Below are 25,786 nucleotides of genomic sequence, written 5' to 3' on the forward strand. Positions count from 1 at the left end.
CAGACATCCACATTTAATGAGATTAAAAGAAAATACTGAATAACTCATTGAAATGAAGAATTGAACTGCAGTGACCTTTATGTTAATAAAAGTGCCCCTTTCCTCTGTGCAAACACTTTAGCAAAGCAGGGAATTCACTGCATCTGTTGAATTCACAAGTGGCTTTTTTTGTTTCTGTTTGTTTTGTTTTAAATAACTGCCTAATAGCTGGAACCAGCATTGTGTTCCTCCTGCTGACTCACTGGTTTCCAAAAGCTCTGCAACGAGTGTGACATCTTTAAACACCACAGAATATACTGTTTCCTTTCAGCCAGGCATAATCTGCAATGATTCAACTCATGTAAAAGAACCATGTGGGTTGAAGCATCCCAACTAAATACGTCACCCTCCATACCTCCAGCCTCTGTGCCTTGCACTCTATGTGATGTGCCATCCAAATACTATTTACTATTGCAATCTGCAAAAGCACTTCACCTTTGTTTCAAAAATTACGCCATGAATGTGGAATTTGGCTGAGGAAAAATAGTCTGTGTTCATTAAAGTGAATAATTCCAGATCTTGCCTCTACTAGAATATGAAGTTTATTGACACTATTAAGTAGTTCTATAGGATACCCTGTATAGGGTAGCACATTGCTTGGAGTTATAAAAGAGTGTAAGGCCAAAAATCCATACACAAAAAAGTGCTTAAACTACTACCTGGTAAAAACTATCTAGATATGAATGTTGTGCAATTACGAAAATTCAGAGAGAGTAGAGGTTAATTTGGCCATTTCCTAAGTAATTTAGGGCAAGCCTTTCCACTGTGGTCACCATCAGTTCCTTGTCTGTAAAATGAGGACAGTGTCACATCATTTTTTGAGCAAGCTCTTCAGGAAGGAAGTAATTTGTCATCCGTGCATCTAAGGAATTGAACACAAGAGGGCTTTTCTTGTGGGTGAGATTTCTAGATAGAGCTGCAAAATAAATAATCTGTGAGCGTTCTTGTGTTTATGTGCAAAACCTTTTTGTTTTTTTGAGACTGTTTGATTGTTTACTTGTAAGAATGTCTGCAGAAAGTTAAGTTGTCAGGAGAATTGGTGAGAATAAATATTCATGAGAATACTCTCGTTGCGAATGCTTTTGTGGCCATCTGTAAAAGCTTTTTTATTATTCAAACAATGCTGAGCTTTTTACAGATAATTTGCCAACAAAAAGAAAAAAAGGAAAGGCTTCCCCCCCCTTTCTTTTATTTTATTTTTTTTTAAGAGACAGCTGACGCTCTAGTGGCACAGTCATCATCGCTGGGGTGTTATTTAATACCCATGTGGCACAAATAGCCAGGAAGGAGTAATGAGAACACTACTGTCCTGATATCAGAAAGACAAAATTGTGTACTATTTTGAATAAAGAACAAATTAGTAAAACTACCACCAGTTTGTGAATAATTAAGGAAAACAAACAAAAGATTCTCAATTTATCAAATAACTTGTTTATAGCAGCAATTGCCTTTAACGTTGGTATGATGTCGTGCTGTTGTTACACAGGATCCTTCTGCTCAAAAGGCAAATTCCTCATTGTGGGAATTTCCTTCTTTTTTTTTGATGTGAATCAGGAGTAACACAACTTAAATAATTTTTCATTTGTCGTTTTTTTCATCTAATATTTGTGGTTTTCATCACCATTTTAGCAGAGCATCTCTAAAGTGTTATGGCTTTACACTTACCACACTTCCTTTTTAAAGACAACTTGTCACCTCTCTTTTATAGGAAAGGAAATGTGCAGAGCTAATATTTGCCCTTTACTAAGATCACCCTGGAAAACTCTGGCAAATCTGGGAAATAGAATTTTACCCAAATCCCTCCTATATTGCCATTGCCAAAACCCCATCTTTTCTGTTATCATTCTAATCTGCCTTTATGTTTAGTGCTGAAACGGAGGAAAAATTGAGAGGATCCCTCTGTTCTTAGACTTTTCCCTTGTGCAAGCACTGCTCACCATGGTTGGAGAGGTGTTTGTGCACCATGAGGGCTATGGATTTGACCTAGCTATGAGTTTTCTCAATTTTTTTTTCCTATTCCACAAGTGTTTCACTAAAAATGACTAAAACATTTGGAGGGCTGTTGAACTCCATGCTATCCTTCAGCAGAGAGTTCCGCCAGTTAGTTGTTCCTTGTGTGCAAAGTTATTTCAAAATTTTTAATTGATTATTTTTTTCTGATAGGAATGTATAGGAATTTTTGCTTCACATTCAGGAGTTTAGGCAACAACTGCACTGATCTGTATTCCAGCCTGTCCATATCTCAGATTCCTAGGTTGTGGCTTCTGCTGAAAGTCCTGGGGCCAGATATTTGCCTCTGCATTGGAAAGATAAATCTGCTTGAAAAGACGGTGTTTGGGATCTCTTACTTTCTCTTTAAATGGGGATTTTCAAAAGCACGTCGAATTCGTAAGAAATTTCAGCTGAAAACATCTTGACAGAATCTGTTTATGGTATTTCATCTTCTCTGAAACCAGTCATTGAAAACTTCCAAAATGTCATAGGAACAAAGGAGAGAGTTTCCTCCTAGTTCATTGCATCAGGGTAGGAAGAAAGCAGGGAGCTACTTTGTGATGCCCAGGCTCACATTGTGGATGAAAATCAGGGCTCGGGGCAAATGGCTCAGATTGTTCAGCAATTAGGGGAGCCCTGTACACTTGGAATCCCTGCTCTGTTGAGGCAGTTGTCTCTGGGGACACGAAGGCAGTAGGATCCCAGAGTATTTTTTTCTGCAGCAGCAGTGATGAACACTTGAGGGAAGCAATGTCCTTCTGGAGGGGGTATCTCCAGCATATGGGGGGGGGGAAAGGGCCAGCCTTGCCATCCGTGCGGGTGCATGGGTGCATCTGCATGGGTGCGCGTCCTTGTGTGCCTGCTTAAGTGTCTGCAAAAGCAGCTGCTGAACCGCCTCTTGGTTGCTGGTTGAGCGGGAGCCAAACCAGGTTAATGTGAAAGCAACAGGAAATTGGTCCCTGGGAAATTCTGTCTTCTCCCAAACTAGTTTGTAAGATCCTTTTTTTTGGTAAAAATACCCTGTTCCCTAGCTTGAGCTCTCATTATCACTCTGAACACCTCATGGACTGACTCAGTCTCTGCTGCAGACTTTGTCCTGATTCTGATTGATCAGCATAGACATAAATCAGGAAAGCATTGCATTTACACCAGTGTTAACAGCAGCCCAAGCTCAAAATTATTTTTCTTTCTTCACACCTCTTTGTTGTCCAACTTTCAAATTTTGATCTATCTTTCTACTTAATGTGACCATTCAGAGTTATGAGTATCCAGAGCAGCCAGGTACTGTGTGGTCAGTGGATGGAGGGACAGATGGATTATGAGCATGGACTTCACAACGCTCTCAGTTCAGAAGGACTTTACACATATCAAACCTGAACCAAAATAACAAGGATACATTTCATCCATGGCTTTATACCATGCCCTGCCTTAGACCCCAATTTGAATGTCACATACAACAGAGTGAATTTGGGCCCAAACTCTGAATTTATGATGAAAAATAAATTTCCCGCTGTACTCTGAACAAAACTGGCTTGCACTCTGCAGCTTCTGTCCTGCTGCTCTCTCTCCCTCATCAATTCTCTTTTCTCTTTCACACATCAGCTGCAAACATCTCATTTGGCTGGGGTGTTGAAGGCAGGCTCATCTCTAGTAGTTCCAGACTGTTAATTCAATCAGCTCTTAGATCAGCATGAACATAAGTAAGTGAAAAAGGCTCTTGAATTTCATCACCTTGTTAAAAACTCAGGTAGATTTCTGGAAGGATTATTTGATTTGCTTCACCAGGTTTCATAAAGGTTTGTACACAGCATTTAAACTATTATTATTTACTTTTAACAAGCTATTTAAGTCCTACTCTCAACTGCATAATCAATACTGCTCTCCCATCTGTTCAGAGATCCTGACATCAGCAAATTTCAATTCTCTGCTGACTGAGTCAAAAGGAAGGAATAATTTTAACACAGTGAATGAATGATAGTAAAGGAGCCTGAGAGAGACTGATATGAACTAAATCTCCATGTCCAAAGATAGCCAGGCATTCAGGAATTGTGGATCCAAGCCCTAAACTTGCTGAGGATTTTGCTGAGAGCATTGAAGTGAGATGCTATGTCTGGGAATAGATTAAAGTGATTTCTATTCCTGACAAGAAGAGTATTTTGATAGCTATTAAAGCTGCTTGAATGCATTTTCTTTCAAATTAATTTATTGAGACTTCTGGAGGGTTTTTGACTTTGCCCTGGAGCAGACTGAGGCTTCACCTGGGCATTTCCAGCCCCTCCACTGCATGGCTGGCACAAAGTGACTTCTGAAATCATTTTGGCTAGATTAATTCACCCTTCTGTGAGAGGAGGATGAACATCTGCTTGTGCAGAGGGATGCAGAAGCACAGATAGATGATACAAAGTGAAGAAGTCTCAGTCCATTGCTGCCCTGCCATTGTCAAGGCCCCAGGAGATACCTGAAACAATGGGCACCAGAGGATTCTGGCTTAATTTACGGTGGTGTAAATCTACAATACTAACACTGAAGTTTTTGGATGAGATCCCTTTCAGGGTGGGCTGATTTCTCCTTATTCAGAGATTGCAGGCCTAGGAAGTGAGGGATTGGGGTAATACCTTCTGCCTGTTGGTATTATCACCAGAAACATAGCCAGAGACACCACAGAGACCACGGCAGCTGGGTTTACTTCACAGCATTTTTGGTGCTTGCTATCTAGCTAATAAATACTTAGCACTCTACGGGGAGGCTTAGTCATCTTCACACACCATAGTCCATGCAGCAACTCTGCTGTCTCCACAGCTTACAGTTTAATTAGAGCAGGTTGTGACCTTGTTCTGATCTCATCTGGAAGGGGACTCATCTCTCCTATCTTGAAGTGACTTGACATTAGGCCCCTACATGGGACACAGTTTTCCTGGTCCTGTGACAGCCCAGGGAGACGTCATCAAAACAGCTGATGACATTTAGAGTATGAATTATGCAGGTATCTACTTAAAGGTGAATTGACTTGTGCTATAAGTTTCTCTGACACTAATATTTAGCCTTTAGTGACTACAGATGGAGCTGAGGTTGTACGTGTTCAGGTACAAACATCTATATTATATACTTCAGTACATATATAAATCACAGGCCTGATTTCTTCATTTTACCTGTACTGCAAATGTGTTATGGACACAGACATTATTTCCTAAGCCTTGGTGTTTGAAAGGCTTTTAGCACCTATTACAGGCCTTTGGAGAGTGTTTCATTCAATTTGTTTATTGATCCCCCATTTGGGATGGGATAAACCTCCCTCTACGTGTGCCTCTGCTGACCATGGCGGGAACCTACCTACCTTGCTAGACTAGACCCTAACATCCCAATAGATAAGTCAGATGAGAGAAATGCAGCTTGTGCTATCATGGAAAATGGATTCCAAGGACCTAACATTCAACTCAGGTCTACAGACCCTGAATAAAAGAGATTCTCACCATATTAAGCAAGGTTTGCATTACCTGCAGAGCCAAACTCAAGACCACTTTCCAGACTGCTCTTTCACCATTCTGTTTGAGTGTCTGGTCAAGGTCACCGTGTAGCAGCAGTCTCAATTGAAGAAGCACAAGATTAATCCAAAATCTCTACTCAAAGGAACAGGCAGATGTTTGGGTCTGATTTCCTGGTGTTAATCAGGCAACATACCAGGGACGCTAGGAGTTATACCTGTGGTAAGACATGGCAGAAAGCTGCGTCCATCCGAGTGCTTAGTTATTTCTTCCGAAACTGAAGTTTCACCACTATTCGGTGTCAGTGTTTGCTTAAGCACTGACAGCAAGGAAGAAATGTATATTTCAGAGAGCTATACCATAGCAATCAGACTTTATTATTTCTTTATACCAAGAACAAATGCATCTTTTCTCTCATAGTGGTCCTTTGCAGCCCCAGCCTGTACCTTGAACTTTCCCAGTCACTTTCTCAGCTGTGTCTAGACCCAAAATTTTGGCAGACTTTGGGTGCAGGAGATCTTCTCCCATATGCTCTTGTGCTGATAAAGAACCACATCACAGTTCCCAAAAGGTCCATTGACGACTCTCCATTTGGAATATGGGAAGCTCTTCAAGGTGGTTGCTGCTGCTGAAAATAGTGGCTTGAGCCGAGACAGCTGTCTCCCTTTAGTGGTTAGCCCACGTAACTGTGTGAAAGTGTTGCTGCTTTTCAGACAAGGCATTTAATTGGAATCTTAAGGCAATGGCTCATTTTAGCAGGTTCAGGCCCTGCTTTTGGTGCAAAGATGGCTGTTTTTCCCCCAAACGTGCTGTGGTCTTTTGTGGAGACTTTCTACTTATTCCTTCCTTTTCAGTCCACCCAAAGAAAGAGAAGCAAGTGTATGATTTGGTGTGGAGACAGCCCAGCCCAAACAAACAGCTAACGTTCCTCTTCCCATCTAAATTTCAGTGTTACCAGACCTCCTGAAGAATTAAAATGCATTATTAAGTTTTAACATCATCTTTTCCAAAAAAGGTCGTTTTGTGTCACTGCTGACTCCTACTTCACTATCTCAGAAACACCACTGTGGTCTGGGATTTATTGTCCTTATGATAACAGCATGCTCCATTTTCCCTGTTTTGTAAGTTTTTTTACTCTTTTCATTATGTCTGGTATGTCCAGAACTGAGTTGATTTGCTGTGTGGATTATTGTTTGTTTTGAATGAGGGTTGCTATTTTGTCCCTTTTTCTTCACTACTTTGGCCCCATGACATTTTTTTGGGGGGGAAGGAGGGAAGCAATGAGAGGTTATATCTTGAAGAATTTCACCCTGGTGGAAAATACCAATGATTTAAAATAAATATACTCTCTGAGATATCACATTACCCTGCTGAGCTCATGTACAGCAGAGATAAAATGGCTTTTTTAGAATGGATTTTTCCTTCTCTGCCAGCTGAGTGGAATATCAAAGTACACAATTTAAAGTAACTGTTATGAAAAAGGTTATACACAATGCTATCACCAGAAAGAAGCTGAAAATTAAATGGAGCTGATTACCAGAGAACTCATTTCCTTTGCTACTGGGAGTCTAACAACAACAATAAAAAAGAGTTTAGAAGTGAAAGCTGAGATTCTTCCTTTGATGTCTTATTATTTTCTGTTTATGTTATTTTAAAATAAAGGGCCACAACATAAATTAAGTCTGAGGTTTAATTTTTGTCTCTATTCAAACAGCATGTTTTTCTCTAGGTGATTATTAAAATAATGATTCTCCTCTCCAGCTCCTGTATACTGGCAGGTTTCTATTTAGGCAGTGGAGCAGCATGGACTGGTGATAGCTGGGTCCCAGACAGACAGAATCCAGTTGCTTCTGGGAACAGAGACTAAGAGGGTTTTAATTAAACACGTAAAAATGTAGAATGACAAAGAGCCTGTGCCCTTAGGCATTCCCATAGGTTCATCTTAACTGAGTAGTTCCTATGATACTCAAGTTATTTAGTCAAGCTTTCAATCCACTTGAACTTTGGAGGCAACATCATTGCTTTGATGAGAAATCTCAGGCTAAGTGACTGACCGTACTCTGGGGTGCTACATATCAGTTACACCGGGGTTCTGGATGGCTTTACAGACCGGTGCATTGCTCTACCCACAGTCACACTTGGGTGCAGTTCCAGGTTGAGCTGCAGTGAAGCTGGAGAGCCCAAGAACACCCACCATGTTAGCACAGACCCAGGCTCTTTTCAGGCAAGGCACCCACAGGCAGAGTCTTGCTCGATCCCAAGCCACCACTGGCTGTCCCAGGAGCTTGCCAAATACTCCTAAAAGGGCTTCAGCTTCTTTATGGCAATGGACTGTGGGAAATGTTAGTGGCTTAGAAGCTGGAGCTTTCTAAGCTGAGCTGCAGGCAGACTACAGCCGGGCTATATCCAGCCACACAGAGATGTGCAGGAGCTTCTTGTTTTGAAGTGATTACGACCTATATCACAAGCCCAGATTTCAACTGAAGTGCAGAACAGAAGAAAGCAAATGTCACTCCCATCTTCAAAGAGGGCAAGAAGGAGGCTGAGGGTCTACAGGCTGGTAAGCCTCAACTCTGTCTCTGAGAAGCTGATGGAGAAAATCCTCTGGGTAACAATTTCCAAACTCGTTATGGACAAGAAGGTGATGAGGAGTAGTCAGCATGGATTTATAAAAGGGTAATCATGTCTGACCAACCTGCATGAAAGCCTTCTACCATGAAATTATTAGCTTGGTGAAAGAGGGGAGAGCAGTTGCTGCTGCTTATCTTGAGTTTAGCAAAGCTTTCAACACAGTTCATAACAGTTTTATAGACAACAGATAAAGCCTGGATTAGCCAGGTGGATGGTGAAATGGATCAACCCCTTGACTGTTCCTAGCTCTAGTTACCAAACCAGGGTGACACAACAGAGACCTAAGTACCATGACACCCATAGCACAGTCATTCGGCACCAGTATTGGGAGAACCAAGCCTCATTCACAGCCAGCTGAGGCATTTGTATGTTCTCCTTATCTATACAATGGCACTACTATATTTACCTGAGAGTAAGGCCCCACTGAAGCCCAAGGTGATGCACAAATACACACAGGGCAGCGCTTGCCAACTTTTCTAGAAAGTGGAGGGAGAGAAAGTTCAGTGGACAACTCTGGTTACCTGTCTTAGAACGGGATGAATCATATTTTCAGAAACTTCCCACTGATAACAGGAGAAATGTAGATGATTAAATTGTAATGAACTTTAAAGATTACATACTTTTAGGCAACTCTGGTTAGTTGAGCTTGATTTCCATTCCATAAGCCCCTGTTCTGAACAACCTACAGCAAGAGTATGAACTATGTCCATTCAGGGGAAGAAAAGTCAAAGCCTAACAAGAATAGCTTGCACCAGGCCACAGGAGATATATATAGCAAAACTCAGAAATCAGTCTAGGTTTACAAAGACTCAGTAGCACCTTAATCACAGGATTGTCTTTCCCCTAAGACCTGTTTCTTTGCAAAGTTGTGTTGAATATTGTTAGTGCAATTTTGTTCCAGGTTAACTCCACTGAGACACCAGCTAGGCCTTGTTGACCTTTTGAGGAAATCTCAAAAGGTGTTAAGGGTTTGCTGTGAGCTTCTACACCATTTTCATGGAGATGGGCAAAGATTTCTGGCAGAGCTTTGCTTTGAATTTTTGACTCACCAGATCCTCAGATTCAAAATGAAACTGAAAGTCCTTGCGAGGACTGAAAGCAAAGACAGTTCTCAAAGGACCATAAATACTGAGTTCAGTGCCTCTCTGGTTATCAATGCCTTAGTGTGGAGAAGGGAAGATGCTTGTCAATGGGAATGGGAATGCAGTGTCTTCTGGTCCACCCTAATGAGGGTGTACCGGGAGAACTGAGAATTTCCTTCAGGAAGTTTCTTTAGCAACTACAGAAAACATGCTGATGACTAATTTTTAATGTCTCTTCTTTCAAGGCTCTTCCTTGACAGAGTCAAATTATGATGACATTGCCAGGCTCTAGTTCAGGCTGTTCCAGTAGCTCAGTGCCAGCAAACGTCCTACAAGCAGCTATCGCATGCACGTAGATCCAGCCTGCCTACCATAGGGCTCATGCTGTTCACTGCTGGCACCCAGAGATTTCCTCCAGCTGGGGAGGCTGGTGAGCATCATGGCAAAGGCTATTTGTTTCTGGTGCTTTTCAGGACAGGAGTCAAGGAAACGGTGTTTTTGCAACCCTGTGGCAAAAGCAAAAAAACCCCAAACCAACCCAAAACGATCATATGCGTTGAGCTGTGACGTGTTGTTCCCACCACAAGGAGTGTTGGGTTGAGTGCAGGTGTCTGCTGTAGGGTGAACTCAATCACCAGGCTTGATTCAGCTGCTTACACAGAGGTGTCCACTGCTGTTGGGAGTGCTCTGGGGTAATAGGGCTGTGGGATATGCCACAGGTTGTAGGAGAGACCCAAGTTCAGTGGAATTCGTCCAGGATACCCCAAGGTGTCTCAGTGATGCTAGAAGACTAAAGGTGAGTGGTTACGCTGCATTCCTATGCCATAGAGAGCTGAATTCAGTAATTTGAATTGGGACCTGAATCCAGATTCAGGACAGAAATACTTGGATTTCTGGGGGAGCTGTCAGGGTAGCAGTGGCTCTCTGTGTTACCTGGTAGGCCAGATTAGAGCCACTTATGTGTTCTAGTTTCAGGCTGTACCATCCTCTGAAATCTCTGAAAATTTTCCCTGCTTCAGCTACACAAACAACCCTAGGATGGTACTGGTAGCTTTGAAGAAAAACAGCAGAGTATAACTGAAACCACTGAATGAAGGGAAGTGTTGCATAAGATTATACCAGCCTGTATCCTTCCTTTCTTCCCTGCTTTCCTTTTCTGTTCTTGTTTCATCTTCCACAACTCGATGATGTTTTTTCTTCGCTTCACTTCCCTTCTGTTTTTCAATCTTCATATCCTTACGTATGTAAATAGTAAGGTAATACAAAGGATGAAGGGCTCTGTCGCGCCTGTTACCAGTGGAATGGACCCCATCATGTCAGGCACAGTTACTGAGCTGTACAGGAGCACTGGTTTGCAACCAGTGCCAGTTATGGAAGAGCCAGAAATACATTAATTCCCCTATTTCACTAGCTCTGCATGCGCTGTCTTGGATGCTGTGATACAGCAAAGACTAAACTTTTCTGTAAGCAAGGTAAAAAATCTTCCTGTGGTCTGCCCTGAGATCTCCACTGGCTTCACAACATCACAAGACATGCTTTGGGCCATGTATTGATTATGATTTTAGCTGCTGTAGGTAATATGCTAGCTAAGCTGGCATCTCTTGGAGCGAGAGTGTTTACGTCTCACCTGTGATCTCTCAACTGGGTTTTAAGTGCCTTAAGTACAAATACAATAGTAAGCGGAGGAGCATACCTACTTGCAGCACCTACTATTTGGAACTGTACTATGGCAGACAGGGACTTTTGGTGACACCTCTCCACTGCAAGATGTCTCTGGTAACCACTGGGCAAAGTTGCCTTTCCTTTCTGCATGTGCAGCAAAGAGCATGGTGGGGTGCAGGATGGAGCTTGGTCTTACCTGTGCAAGGCAATTGCACCCCTGGGCTGCACGCTGAGGAGACGTGAGACCAACCAACCTGGAGGTCTTTGCAGGAAGGCTGAAATCAGAGCTGTCACTCACTGGTGACTCCCACTTGTCCTGATCTGTTCATCAGCCTGAGGCTTGGTTTGCTCAATGCCAACAAGTAGGAAATTGTGCATCTGCCAAATGAAGCAGCAAGACTGGGGAAGGAGAAGTTGGGTGGTGAAAGTCCCAAACCCTGAGTTGAAATGGGTGGTGCTGGAGGTCAGACCATGATGCTTGCAGATGCACTGCTATAGCAGCTATAGCACTGCTGTGATCCTGTGGGGCTCCAGAACAGAACTGGGCCTTCAGCAAATGAATAACTAAACCTGGCAAGCCCATCTACTATACCATAAAATTAACATTTTAATGCAGGATGGGAAAGAAAAAAAGAAAAAAAAAAAAGAAGAAAAGACAAGATGGGTATGGAGGTACCTTAGCCAAAGCAAAGGAGCATCTCTGTGAGTACCTGGGCTCCTGCTCATTTCTGTGCGGGCGTTTGGCATCCAGCCCTCACTGGCTCCTATCTCTCAGTCGCTGCCACCACAGGAAAATGCTTGCTGCTTGCCACATCACTCTTTGCACACCACAGGCACAGCTGGGAGGGTTTTCAGGCTGTGGCACCAGCGAGACACAGCACGCACATTCATGACGGCTCATACACACCTCTCCCTCCCCCCCATCCTCTATGAGTTAATTTGTTTTTTAAGCTGAAGACACCTGCAGAGAGAAGCAAGCACTTCTTGTGGTTTGCATCAAAACCCCTACAGTAAGCCTAACACCATGTCTGCTCTAGCAGTTACTCAAACACGCTCCTTTACAAGTGACTTGCCTGCTTTAGCTGTATGGGACCACAGCTGGAGTGCAGAGAGTCCTCCCTCTGGTCAGAGAGGCGTTAAACCCTGTTGTTCTTCAGTTAGGTTACCACAAGAGGTGATTCAGCACCCTCCTTCCTTAGTCTACGCTCTTGGGTGTCCCTACATTGGTGTCAAGCACAAACCACTGTGCCATTGCAAAGAAAACATCTCTAACAGTCATTTAGAGTGGTTTACTGCCGATCTTCAAATGCTTAGAAATGCAATCTGTAGGCTGGATCAGGCCATCCAGACCCTATCCATAGCATGTGGACAGTCAGGCCCTCCCAGGACTTGGCTGATCCAGCCTCTTCCAGGTGTCAAAGGAAGATGGTCTGAATCACCCTCTGATAGTACCCACCTCCGCACATCTGGCTTTGCAACCCCTTTGAGATACCAGACCCCATTTACAGCCACGTCACCTCTGGCAGTGAAAAGGAACGTGTTACTGTCTTGGATACCTTTGCACAATGCCAAATCCTTGGTTTAGACACTGATCTGCAGAGTAGTTACAGTTGTTGAAACACTTGCTGATCCTGGGTATTTATGGCTTGAAATTCCCCTGGGGAACATTCCTTAGAAAGCACAGAGCAATTTTAATGGCTTTTCTAAGCACCTCTGTTTTTTCTCCCTATTTAATCACTTCAGAGTTTCCAATTGTACACAATATTTTATTAAACTGTACAAACAGCACTGGCATTAAAAAAATTAATGTTAACCGTTCTAATTAAACATGATGACCAGCTGCACAAACTGTGAGCACAGATGCCCCCTGCATTTCATACAGCACAAACAAGGATTTCATGAGTCACTGGGCTGCAACCTTTCTCAGGACACTTTGCTTTTCTTGTCGATGTTAGGCACTTCTGCTCTTGGTCCTGCAGGATTCGGTGCCTGCAGTCACTGCCAACGATATCCCAGCCGTGCCTGCAAGGCTGCACTCCTCCAGCAGAGACAGAAGGGCACCTCTGAAAGGAATCTGATTTTTGGGTGACTCACCTTCTAGAGCTTCTCTTCTCTGTGGACTGGAGGGGTTGATGCAACAAAGCTCCAAATGTATACACTTCAGTTACAGCCTAACACCAACTTGGGTGACTGCCTAAATCTAAGGTGTTACAGAATCCTCTGTTTGGGTTTTGACTTAATTTTGACCCAGTATTTAACTGGTATCTCGGTGACAAGCAGTAACTGGGCAGTTCTACATCTCCCCACCCTCAGAAAACAGTGTGTCTTTGTTTAAACTGTGATGAAAGGATCATAGAAAATACTTTTTTCAAACCCATCTACATTTCCACAGACTGCAAAGGGATAGAACACACAGCAAAATGTCACAGATGGTGAAGGAGAGGACCACCCTCACTTGATGTGCTGTGCTGCCCTGTGACTGTTGGGTGCAGCTTGTTGACCGATGTCCACCATGCGTGCCAAAGAGCTGGGTCATAATTTAGAGCAATAGGAAGTCTATAAGCCTTTGCAAGGACTGATTACTACCCTGCAAGTAAAGCATGCCACTGCTGTGACTGGAAGGCCTGCGTCACGACACTTAAACAATGGCTTGAGGAAACCTCTTCCACCTTTCTCATGTGTTTTTAGGATAAAACTCTAGAAAGCCCAGTCCAGATTTTGCTTTGAATATGGCACATGTGAGGACAGTTAAAGCTTTAGAACAGGGGTTCTTGAGGCTTTCTGTTGGGCTGCAACTCCCCATCCTTCCTGCTCGAGTACTAAGTGTAAACCACTGGTTTTCTGTCTTGATCTTGACACCTGTCATGGCAACAATCCTCCTTTGGGGTGGAGTCCTCATCTCCATTCCCTCTGATTGAGATGCATGTATGTTGGAATGGACACCTGCAAAGCCTCTTTGTCCCAGCAGAGCAAAATTGAATTCTAACACCTGTGAACATTATTTTTAAAGTGTGTAGGGAGTAAAATTGCTTCTTCAAATCTGCACACATGCACGATTCTGCACATGTACAAGTGGAGCTTACCAAAGCATCCAGCCTGAAGTCTTCCTAGATACTCTCAGGCCCTGAGCAAACCACTTTTCTTTGGAAGAAGTTGGGCCTAGTTGAGAATTGCAGAAATGGGCACTGACATCACCAGAAACTCAAATATACCTGTTTTTTCTTACAGAGAAACCCAGTGGCTGTGCGTACAAGTAGTGGGGAACGGGTTTTGGCACCTCCTCATTTTCAGATGCTCTCAACTTCAAGAACATTGGGAAAAGAGAGAAGAGAGACCAAACGATACCATAAAGAAACTTCATCATTAATGAAGAATGGCTGTCATCTGCTACAGACTGGAATAAGCTGGAAGCTTCCAGGCACAGCAAAAACTTTCACTGAGGTGTTTTCTCGATGGTTCATGATAAAAATAACAATGCACAGTCTTCAGCTGACAAAGTGTTACTTAAACCATTACAGAGAATTTCTTCAGTAAGGCAGATCTCAGGAAAATATTTTCTCCATTTTAGGGTTCACAAAAGAAAAGTTGCTGAACATATTTTGGTCCATGCTGTTAATCAGTGCTCTGTCAGCACAGGACAGTCTGGGTTTTTCATTTAGAAATTCCTTGTCAAAGTTGCTACAGTCACTTGGAGATTTCTTCAAAAAAAGAAAAAAAATATTGGTGTCAAACCATTAATATTCAGATCTTCATTACAACGGTACTGGTCTTATCAGGCTGCTTCCTATGGGCTCAGCTCAACTAATTGGGAGCAAGCTCAGCTCAGCCAGGGAAATTTCAATGCATTTGCTCTTGGCCTTTTGCAGAATGATTAGTTACTCCAGCCCAAATGATGTACAGTAACATGTCAAACAGCAGTAAACTTCCATCTGAGCTCTTAATATCCAGCAGCCAGTGCTAATCAATTGCTTATTACCACCCTATTGAAGTAATAATGGGAATTAATATTATATAGGAGGCACTGATCCTGTGATCCATGAATTCTGCCAGGCAAGGATATTACAGCTTTGTAACATGGCAGACTGGATCCCACAATTTAATAACACTTGTGAAGGACAGTAAAATGAAAGTATGATGAACTTAGCAACTAAATCAAATTATATTATTGTTATTAATAGGAATTTAATAATTTAATAGGTCTGTTATTAGCCAACTGACTTAGCCAACCATCTGGTTACCTGAACTTTTCCTTCTTGACCTTCTGCAGTGCAATGAAAGATAAACCCTACAGAATGGGCTGTACTTACGTGGTTAAGGAAAGGTGTTTTAGGTGGCATCCAGACCTCTGCTATGGTAACTGAGAAGGTAATGAGTAATCTATGGTTTCTCAGGTGTGGCCATGCCATACCTTGGCTTATAGCCATCACAAAGTAGTCGTGATGATCAGCTCGGGCAGTCCAGCCAATAGACTGATATAGCCAATAGACTTAATATATATTAATTCACAATTATCTTTCCAACAACTGTAAAGTGAGTGAGGCTGTGATAGATCCAAATTGTAGGTGGTTTTAGCTGCCTGTATCTGATGTACACAACATGCCAGACATCTTGTTAACAATTTAATCTGCATTTGGACTTGTAAGTGAGAGTCAACACTTTGCATTCTGACTGCCCAAGACCAAGTTCCTCCATCTACTTTTCAACAGAGATAGTGCATGTGCAGAGCAACTCCAGAAGATAACCCTGAACGTTTAAGGGCATTTTGAAAGTCTTCTCTTACTGCCTAAAACTGTCAGTTCCAGTATGAAGCAGACATTTATCCACCTTTAACATGCTGACTCTGTGAATCTAAACAGGATTTGAGGTCTCTGACATTGAAGACACATGTCTAAAGATTTTAGACACTGCCCCTAAATCGATGGGTTTATAACATTACTGTGGATCTTGGCTTTGGTTTATTGCGAATGAGTGCTGGAAGGTTTAGATATTTTAGAAATGAATGATTCAGGGAAGAAAGACATGAGATGGGTGGAATTGAAAGAAAGTGCATCCTTACCACTCTTGGTTTGAAAGGAGGCTCCATCCTTCTTTCCTCTAAAGCTTCCCAGTTTATTTCCCGGAAAAAGGCATGCTGGCGGATGTTCCCTCTTGCTCCTAGTCTCCTCTCAGGTTCTCTCACAAAAAGCTTGAATATTGGAGAAAGAGAAACGCCTTAGCCTTTTGTCAGTAACAGTGTATTCATGAGGACAGTCCTACCAGATAGGGTCTTAAACATTTAACTCAAACATGGTTGGTGAGGGTGTGAAGACTCTTCTACCATAATAAATTTCTGATTGGGGAACCAGTTTGGATTCTTAGCTTAACATGCCAAAACTGAGAGACCTTGGTCATATTTTGCCTTTGCAGGAGAGAGAGGACAATTTGCTACAGGGGCAACAACATAACGTGTCTGAGCATGCAAATACAGGTGAAACATCTGGATTGCACTTGTGAGCTTTTTTTCTGGACAATTTTTTTGTAATCAGAAAATATAAGCAAGATTTGTGAAAACACTAGGCTAGCCTGCTATACCTCTGGACACTTGGAGTGTCAGTATTTGACCCTTTATAATTAATAGAGAAAAACCAGTCACCTCAGGTGCAAATCATCTGACCTCCTTTACACACTTAAAGATGAGATAAAGGAGTGCTTGCTTCTTTCCACTGTTGAGCTCAGATACTGACAACGATCTACTTTGCCAAAAGACTCCCAATTCATATAGCTTGTGTTTGCTGCACATGGCAGGCTACAAGTCCTGTGGATGACTAATTGTGCTGAAGATGGGGGAAAAGCTAGAAGTGGGGGCATTTATTTCCCCCATCGGCTACATGCAGGTCTAAGCCCACTCTTCATGTATGTATATCTTATGTAGTGTAAACACAGCCCATTTTGTCATACATGTTTTTTGTGGTGATGCAGGAGCCATTTGGCTCTGGAAGCAGCTGAAATGTTTCTGGGGGAGAGTTTCAGGAACACTGAATGCTTCAGAGCTCCTCTCAGCATTCACGAGCAGGATGCATTGCTGAAGTATTGCTGTAATGATGGGTGTGGATGGTTTTAAATTCATCTTTACATCTGCAGTAAAGTATCTGGAACCTCCAGGCCAGCTGGCCCATAGAGGACCAGATCCTAGGTCCCTCTAAAGTCAACGGGGAGATAGAGTGGCAACATGTGATAGCAGGCAACCTGAATACAGCTGATATGTCCTACTGCAGAGGTAAGGGCAAATTTTCAAAATCACTTTACTGTTGGAGGTCATCTCAAAACGGACTTGGGTTACATATAGTAGAAGTTTCTTGCTACTCTGTTCAGCCAACAGTAGCATAAGATAGATACCACTCAGCGAAGAACAAATAAAAATATCTAATGCTAAAAGTGACCGCAAAAGAATCTGATGTATAGACCACTGAGGGCCTGTTTGAAAAAAATCCAGGCATTGGGTTTTAGTGAACACTGCAGGAAAAACTGGTGTCCTACAGATTACTGATTACACAGCAAAGCAGAATCCAAAGGTTACATTCTGTGCTGATAATACAGGCATTAGGCAGGCTGCAGTATGTAATTACCCAGAGTCAGTGGCAATGACAATAACCCGTAAAGTAGAAATTCTTTTTTTTTTTTTCCCCCTAAGCAAGGAAGTTTTTTTTGTTGGTATAAAGATGATTGCTACCTCTAATTCTGACACAAGTACAGGTTGTTTGTGCAGAAAGATGACAGTGTATGTCCCAGAAATAGATGTTCAAGATCTCAGTCAGCTATGGTACATCTTCCTGAACAACTGCTTTTGATAGTTTTCATCATTACCATTTTATAGTGATACCTAAACATCTGAGCTCCACTGCACAGATGCTAAAAATAATCTTCTGTTCTCCATGTTTTTGTAGTGGAATGTTGTTATGTTGTGCTGTCACTTTGTAAACGCAAAAGTCAAGGTAGGGACTGTAGGTCAAATATGACTAAAATCTTGTGATGAACAAGTTACCTCACATCAGCTAAGGCACTATAAGCCTCTGTATATGCTTTCTCACCATGCTCCATCTCAAGTTAAAATGCCTTAGCTTAGGTCATGTTCAATGTCAGACCAAAGCCGAGATGAAGGGAGGTAACTTGTTAAACTAGCTGTTTTCACAACAGTCTCAAAACTATTATGCTGCAACAAGGCTTTTACCACCCTATACCAGGTTAGCTTCAGTAAGTAGCTCCTGTGCCTTGCCGGGGCACAGCCACCAACCCCCCACCAGGTTTCAAAGGTTCATCTACTGCCTGTGCTGTTTCTTCAGCCTCTTCAGGCCAGTCCCTCTGCTGCATCCTTCTCCTTGTCTCTCCTCCACCCAAGGCACTCTCTCTCCTCCCTCTGCTTCTTCCAGGTCTCTCTTCATTGACTGCTCCCCTCTCATACCCCTTAGAGCTATTTAACTACTTAGCAGGAACCACCCACAGCTGCACCTTACCCACATCAGCCAGCCCACTGCCCATGAAGCCAGCCCACAGCTGTATATTGTCAATGTTAATTAACCCAGCTTCATTCCTCTACAAGTTGTGACTACACTGCATCTTCATCTTGCAACTCTAGAATAATTCTCATCCCAAGCCAAAAAGGCTACCACACTAAACAGCATAGGGCTGAGAGCAGGCAATGAAAAAAGTCAGCAGAAGGGACTTTAAAAGACGAGGAGTATGCCTGTTAGAGGGAAACAGAAAAGTTCTCCACTCAGAAAGGATGCTATGCAGGAGGTTCAAAGGGCCAAAAATCCAGATGACATGGTGCTACTACCTTGAGTAGCTCCACCACTTCAGGCCACAGCTTAGGCTTTGTTTTCATGCTCTTTAGCACAGTGCAAAGATGCAAAATATTCTCTACTGAAAATCAAGCTGAACACCAAAGCCATCTACCCTAGATGTCCTCGTATCTCTGAGGCACAAGAAGTGCTTCAAAGCCATAATTATCAAAGAAGTCGCTGTAACCCTTAGTTCGAAGCCTGGCAGAACATCTCTTCCAGGAGTTAACATGCCCTGCACCTTAGGGAATGCTCTGCGCTCAACTGATCTCTGCTGGTATCTGATACCCTGTGATCCTACTTACTGGATGTGAGGAGCCATCATCACAACTCAGAAGGAAGACACAAAGATGGCCTTATGACAGGTCAGATGTGCTTTGAGGTCCACAGACAAGGAAGTGACTCTCTGGTCCTATCACACTAAATTTGTTTCTCTGAACAACAGCTGAAGATGCACAAATCAAAAATCACAGTTCTGGCAAAAAGACTTTAATTCGATGTGTAGTAATTCTTACCTTCACCAAAATGTCCTTTGCATCCTTGTCAAGCCAGCGAGGGTAGAATGGGTTATCCATACGGATAGACTGGAAAAGCTCCTCCTCATCTTGGCCATGGAAAGGAGATTGGCCAATAAGCATCTCGTACAGGAGGACACCAAAGGACCACCAGTCAACAGAGGTGTTGTACTTCTGCCCCAGCAATATCTGCCCAAAGAGGAGTGACAAAGACAGATGCACAATGTCTGTCATGAGTATTTCAACCTCAGAAGGGTGGGCAGCCGCTGAATTTTCAGTAGCTCCCCTTTGCACTGAGTGGGGTGGCAGAGGTGCTTCCCTCCGCCTGCAGCATGAGCCAGAGCATCTGCCAGTGGGTCGACGAGGTCCAAGTCACAGCCCCACCTGGGTGCCAAAACAGTCCTTCGCACTGCACATAACAGGTTGCATATAACTCTTAAGTTACTTGAACAATTCCTTGGCTACCAGAGAGATCTCAAACATAAAAAGTGACACAAGTCATCTCTTGCCTGGTCTCCAAGTTATCCCAAGGGTTCAGATCAGGTCTGTGAAGTCCAAGAAGACAAATGGCTATGCATTAGCATTTTGGGACTGATTTAACTCACACAAGCTATATTTTAAAATTACAAAAGTGGCAGTGTAAGGGTACTTTAGGACTATCAGTCAGTAGAAATGGTGTGGATCTATCCCAGCAAAACCTGCTCCAGGAAAAAGATGAGAAAGCAATTACTGATCTGTCCTTTTGAGACGAACTGAGTTATAGGTGGAGCGATGGGAATTTGTCCTCGGTCAGTCCACTGGCTTGTGCCTTTCTGTGTCAGCTATAAAGTGAAGACTACATCCAGACATCAAGTGTGTGGGGGCCAGGGGGCGTGAGCTAGAGTGATAACCTCCCCTAAGAAGGGAGGTGGCATTTTCTTCCCCAACAAACTTGGCCAGACACCACCAAGTTCTCAAACTTCCCCTCTGGGGAAGAAAAATTAATCTCACCTGCCTTTAACTATCTGTTACGGAGATACCTAGAGCTGAACCAGTTATCATTAGCTCATTTTGTAGTTAAGAAAGAGAATTAGTCCAATTTTAGACATCCAGCTAAATATCCACCTGCTGCAAAATACAGCCCCCCATTTGTCTCCTTTGGTTATCAAGAAGCCTAGACAACTTGCTGATGTACAGATATTTATATTGTGGATGCCTAAAGGTACTTGCAATGACTATGATGTGTAGGATCCTTATTATTTTAGAGCTGGAGAGGGCAATAGTTCATATTAAGGCACAGTCCTTAGTCTTGAGGCCACAGCTTGGTTACAATGTGATCGCCTATGCTGGAGCTACGGTGTAGGCATCAGTGACAAGTCCTGGCTTAATGCCAGTGAAAACAGCTATCCAGATCAGTACATATGAAACTGCTGATAGCTGAAAAAGTATGATTTAGAGAGGCGATCTTTAGTGCTAGCTCTGAGGTATAGTAGAAATGGGTGAGTAATTTCTTGACTGTTTTCATACTTCATCTTCACCTTGATGCAGGTGGCCAAGGGGGCCAGCAGCGCCCTGGCCGCTGTCAGAAGCGCTGTGGCCGGCAGGGCCGGGGCAGTGCCCGTCCCCCTGTGCTGGGCACCGCTGCGGCCGCCCCGCGGGGCCTGGGCTCAGGGTCGGGCCCCTCAGGGCAGGGGGGACGCAGAGGGGCTGGAGCGTGTCCAGAGCCGGGCAGGGGCTGGGGCAGGGGCTGGGGGGGGCGGCGGGGGGAGCTGGGGGGGTCAGCCTGGAGAGGGGGGGCTCAGGGGCACCTGGTGGCTCCCTACAGCTGCCTGGCAGCGGCTGTAGGCAGGGGGGGTCGGTCTCTGCTCCCAGGGAACAAGCGCCAGGACACGGGGAACCGGCCTCACGTTGTGCCGGGGGAGGTTTAGGTGGGATATTGCATCTAGTGTTAGGACAAGGGGTAATGGCTTTAAACTGAAAGAGGGGAGATTTAGACTAGATATTAGGAAGAAATTCTTCCCTGTGAGGGCGGTGAGGCACTGGCAGAGGCTGCCCAGAGCAGCTGTGGGTGCCCCATCCCTGGGGGTGCTCAAGACCCGACTGGACGGGGCTGGGAGCAACCTGGGCTGGTGGAAGGTGTCCCTGCTCGTGGCACGGGGGTGGGACTAGATGATTTTTAAGGTCCTTTCCAACCCAAACCATTCTGTGATTCTATGATGAGGAGAAATTTCTTCACTGAAAGGGTTATCAAACATTGGAACAGGCTGCCCAGGGAAGTGGTTGAGTCACCATCCCTGGAGGTGTTTAAAAAACGTGTAGACGTGGCACTTAGGGATGTGGTTTAGTCATGGACTTGGCAGCCTCAATGATCTTAAAGGTCTTTTCCAACCTAAATGATTCTACGGTTCTATGATGTATTGCTTGTAAATTGCCACTTGGACTCAGATTAATTTTATTCCCTAAAAGTTATGTGTCTTATTAATTTAGTTATCCAGAATCTCTCTGTAGTCAATGGTGAGAAAACGGTGATTTAACTAACTTACACGCCTAAGATGGGAAGGGATGACTTGTCTTCTGGGATGCTTGTCCTTCTACAACAGTATAAAGTACCACCTAATCCTTCATTTTTAGATTAATTTTCTCACATTAGGTGAGAAGTATCCCCCTCTGATGTACCTGTGGCATCTAGCAAAGCAGCACTTTAATGTCAGAATTCTAAACCCAAGCTGCTGTAGAGTTCTCACGGCTAAGACATCTGTCTCTGAAAATGCCAGAAAAGGAGATGCAAAAAGGACAAAAAAGCTGTTTGAATGTAAGATGCAATACATGCAATGTGTTTCACTCAGAGCCAAAAAAAGGAATCAGCAAGACTCCCTAATATATTTCTTCTGGATCACTTATAAAGAAAATAATCCCAACCTTTCCCTCTGAAAAGACACATTATTTTTATAAGGCTTTACCTTTTTAAGTACAAAATGCCTGGAAATTGAAATTAAATGTTTTATGACAGTCAAAGAAAAGATTTATTAGCTTTGCAATTCTCTGGAAAAAATAAACTCAGCAACTTCATTTCAGGTTAAATCTTTTTTTTTTATCTTGTCAAATATTTTTTGAAATAAAAAACCTGCTTGTCTACTGACCCAAAGCCCCCTTATTTGCATGGCTGTAGCCAAGGTGCTGGGTCTGTAACAAATTACAGTCCTAGCAGGTGCATTGAAACACTGACAAAAAGTCCAGTGCTCCTGCCTCTGGCGAGAGACATGATCCATAAACTCTAGCAGTGGTTTCAATTTAGAGGTAAAATGGTTTATATGCACTCGTTGAATCTCTAAAATAAATGATGGTGCAGAAATAAAACTCTGAACTATTTTAGTCTTTCTCTTTTATATGAAGTAAAATCATAGATAACGGATTATCACTTGGTGCTCTTTTTTTTTGATCAGAAAACAGCTTTTTTTAATTTTTAATAAAAGCATATTGAAGTGGAATAAAAGACAATTGCAGCTTGATGGCAGAGCACACTTACACCTGATCTTAGGCAATACAAATCCAATTGATTTGAAGAGACCAGCCCTTGTGTCAGCTGTGGTGTAATCTAGACCAGAATTGAGCCCTTGGTACACAGTAAAAGATCAATGAATTATAGTGGAGGGGAAAAAACCAAAAGCTTTAAAAGCTGTTTGGAAAGTACCAATATCCATCATGAAAACACTAAAATCAGGAAATGGGATCTTGAAGGGCAAATAAATGGATTTCAGAGTGATGTTGGACGTGATGCATGAATGACTCGTAGGTTCTTCTCTGAGCTGAAAAATGTTTTATTTGGCCCCAATTTGTCACCTAATTAGTCAAAGCCTCTCCATAGCAGGATTGATCATTTTGTGAAGTCACCTGGTTAAGGGAGCTTTCTCTTTTCTGGAGAGATCTAGTCCAAAATATCTAAATTTACTAGGGAAAAAAAAAAAAAAAAAAAAAAAAAAGGAAAAAAAAAGAACAAGTTTCTGTCTGGGGAAAACTGGAAAGAAGTAAGGGGAAGGACAAAGGATCTTGCTATGGGCAAACTGGAGGCTGGTGCCTGTGACCACACAGATTTATTGCATGGACACATGGAGGCCAGGTTCCTTCAGCTTTTTGCCACCGAGTATCAGTAGATTCCAGCTGCAGAAGGAGAAGAGGAGCTGCTGGTATGTTTTCGCATGGAGCCCGGAGCTTGTCTCCATGCAAGCCCCAGCCTTCCTGAGTCAAGGGGACAGAGCAGAACCTTAACACAAGCTACAAGCCCCTGCCTTGCCCTTGGTAGCTCAGGCACAGCCTGGCTCTGATACAAGTCCATCATCTCTAGTTTTAGAGCCTCCTTCACCAGAGAGCAATTTGTGGAGGCACGTCTTCCAGGGATGGATTGATGCAGTGACATGAGGTGCTCTGGCACTGTGCCCAGCCAAAGAAGAGAAGCAGGTAGTCCAGAGCCTGGAGTCAGGAGGTTGGGTCCCAGCTGTCTTCCAGACAGCAACACCTTTCCTCTGACTGCTGGCATTTAGAAAGGAAAAGTCAGGATGCACGACCACTCTCATGTTTATGTGTCCAGGCATCTCCATCCCTTTTACAAGCAGCTTTCGGTTGTTTTTTTAACTAGACAGACATTCAAACCTGTGCTCAGTTTTAAGGTTATGCCTTTGACGGCAGAGCCCTTTCAGAGCACAGAGTGCCTTACTCATCTCGGGGTGGGGGGGATGGTTGGGATGCAGACTGTGTTTGCAGCCAGCTAAGAACCTGTCTGAGTAAAAGAGAAGTACAAGCTTGTGGGTGCCATCTCCGTTAAAGCACATTCTCAGAGGGAATGCGAACCCCAATCTCTGCTTTATCATGGACCCAGCATCTTTATCTAAAAGGTGGTTAATCAATGAGGAGGGAAAATCAGCTTCAGGTGGGCATTTTGACCCACTTTCTCTATTTTTTCTCTTAGTTTTTGATGAATATCATCCTTTAGATGTGCCCATAGCTCCCTACCAGCTAACAAGGAGCTTGTACATCCGTGGAAGCCTACTGTTAACTAGCCAGGGAACATGTTTCCCATTCCTCATACTGTTTCTATCCCTGAATTTCAGAACCTACCTCTTGGAGCTTCTTCTTCCATGGCTCAAACTGGATTTCCATTAAGCATTCTGTTTCTTAGTTAAGACAAGCACCACTTGCTTCCCAGGCCCATTTGCACAAAAAATGAACTAGACACAAAAATATACAATGCCAGACAGCAATGCACACTCTTAGTCAAACTGAAATCCAGTTTATAGCCTGCAACTTGCTCTAAAGCAGGTTATTATTCCTTGCACCCTCCACCAGTGACTGACAGTCATGTCTTAAGACACATTATTTGTCCCACAGCAGCTTGCTGACCTCCCTGGACCCCACACCTACCTCAGGAGCGATGTAGTCAGGAGTCCCACAGAAAGTACTTGTCTTCGCATCTCCAAACATGTTCTCCTTGCACATCCCAAAGTCAGCAATTTTGATGTGCCCCTCATTGTCCAAGAGGACGTTGTCTAGCTTCAGGTCTCTGTGGAGGAAGAGAAGGAAACTCTTTTAAACTGTTACAGAACCGCACAAGTTAATTCAGCAGTTACGCTTACTTGCTATCTGCCTCTAAGTAGCACCTATACGTTGCAATTAGAAATGAAGGCTGTGGGCCAAATGAGGAGCTGCTCTCCTGGGCTTTAATATCACTCTTCCTCATTCTTCCTGTCCCAGCACTGATTCATTTGCTAGAGAAGACTTTAACCAAGTCATCTTCTAAAAGCTGCCTCATTGGAGAATGCAGAATAGTGAAGCCAAAAAGGGCTGTGCACCAGCTGGTGCTTCTGCCCTAACAACCTGGAGATGGTGAGCAAGAAGCGATCAGCTAATGTTTACTTTCTCCTTCCCTGGGAGTCTCAGTACTCTCTCTGAAGCTGCTGCCAGATCTCCCAGTGCAAGCTCAATCCCAGACCTCAGCAGAACACCCACCACCTTTTCACTGCTGGACTGCACTATCTGAGCCCTGGGGATTTACAAAGCCCTTCACACATAGCTGCCAAGCTGTTGTCAGAGGTTTCAGGCTCTGAGCTACTGTAGGAAGCAAAGAACCCAGTGAGAGAAAAATAAATGCACAGAGGATGAAATAAAAGTGAGTGAGCTGATGAATCATGGCCATTCAGAATGAACAAAGAGGTCCTCATGTGGGAATAACCTCTGAAAGGTGAGAAAAACATGTAAAGAAAGAAAGAAAAAGGCAGAAAGAAAGGAAGGCTGTCGTGACTTCTGTGTTATATTTTTTATATCTTACCTAAAAGTTTTGGTTTTCTTTGAAATAATGACTCAGGGAGATATTTGGATCAGTGATGCTGCACTTCACCTGGGATGTAAGTACAATCTGGGTTACCTGGTCTCAGAGCACCCAGGTTCCTGCACTGCCTATCCTGTACTATAAATCACTGCTCCTTCTCAGGGCTCCCAAAGCACCCAGACACAACATTTACCTGTGCCCACAGCTGAGGATATAGCTCGTCTTTTCCAGCCTCTGCCTACACACATATTCCACATCTCAGGCAAGA

General features: G+C 43.4%; 1 protein-coding gene across 4 annotated transcripts in view; it reads right to left on the reverse strand.

Moving 5' to 3' along the window:
• Positions 1-12,157: 12,157 nt before the first annotated feature.
• The window catches only part of PRKCQ (protein kinase C theta), a 65,415-nt gene continuing 51,786 nt past the window's right edge, over positions 12,158-25,786 (reverse strand). For all 4 annotated transcript variants that reach the window (XM_080394059.1, XM_080394057.1, XM_080394058.1 and 1 more), the window contains exons 17-20: positions 24,615-24,753; positions 19,221-19,409; positions 15,945-16,073; positions 12,158-14,586 (exon numbers count right to left, since the gene is read on the reverse strand). In XM_080394059.1, coding sequence (XP_080250185.1) covers positions 14,431-14,586; positions 15,945-16,073; positions 19,221-19,409; positions 24,615-24,753 — 613 coding nt within the window. In that variant the 3' untranslated portion in view covers positions 12,158-14,430. The remainder of the gene's footprint in view (positions 14,587-15,944; positions 16,074-19,220; positions 19,410-24,614; positions 24,754-25,786) is intronic.

The sequence above is a fragment of the Falco punctatus genome, assembly GCF_963210335.1.
Source record: "Falco punctatus genome assembly, chromosome: 6".
NCBI lineage: Eukaryota > Metazoa > Chordata > Aves > Falconiformes > Falconidae > Falco > Falco punctatus.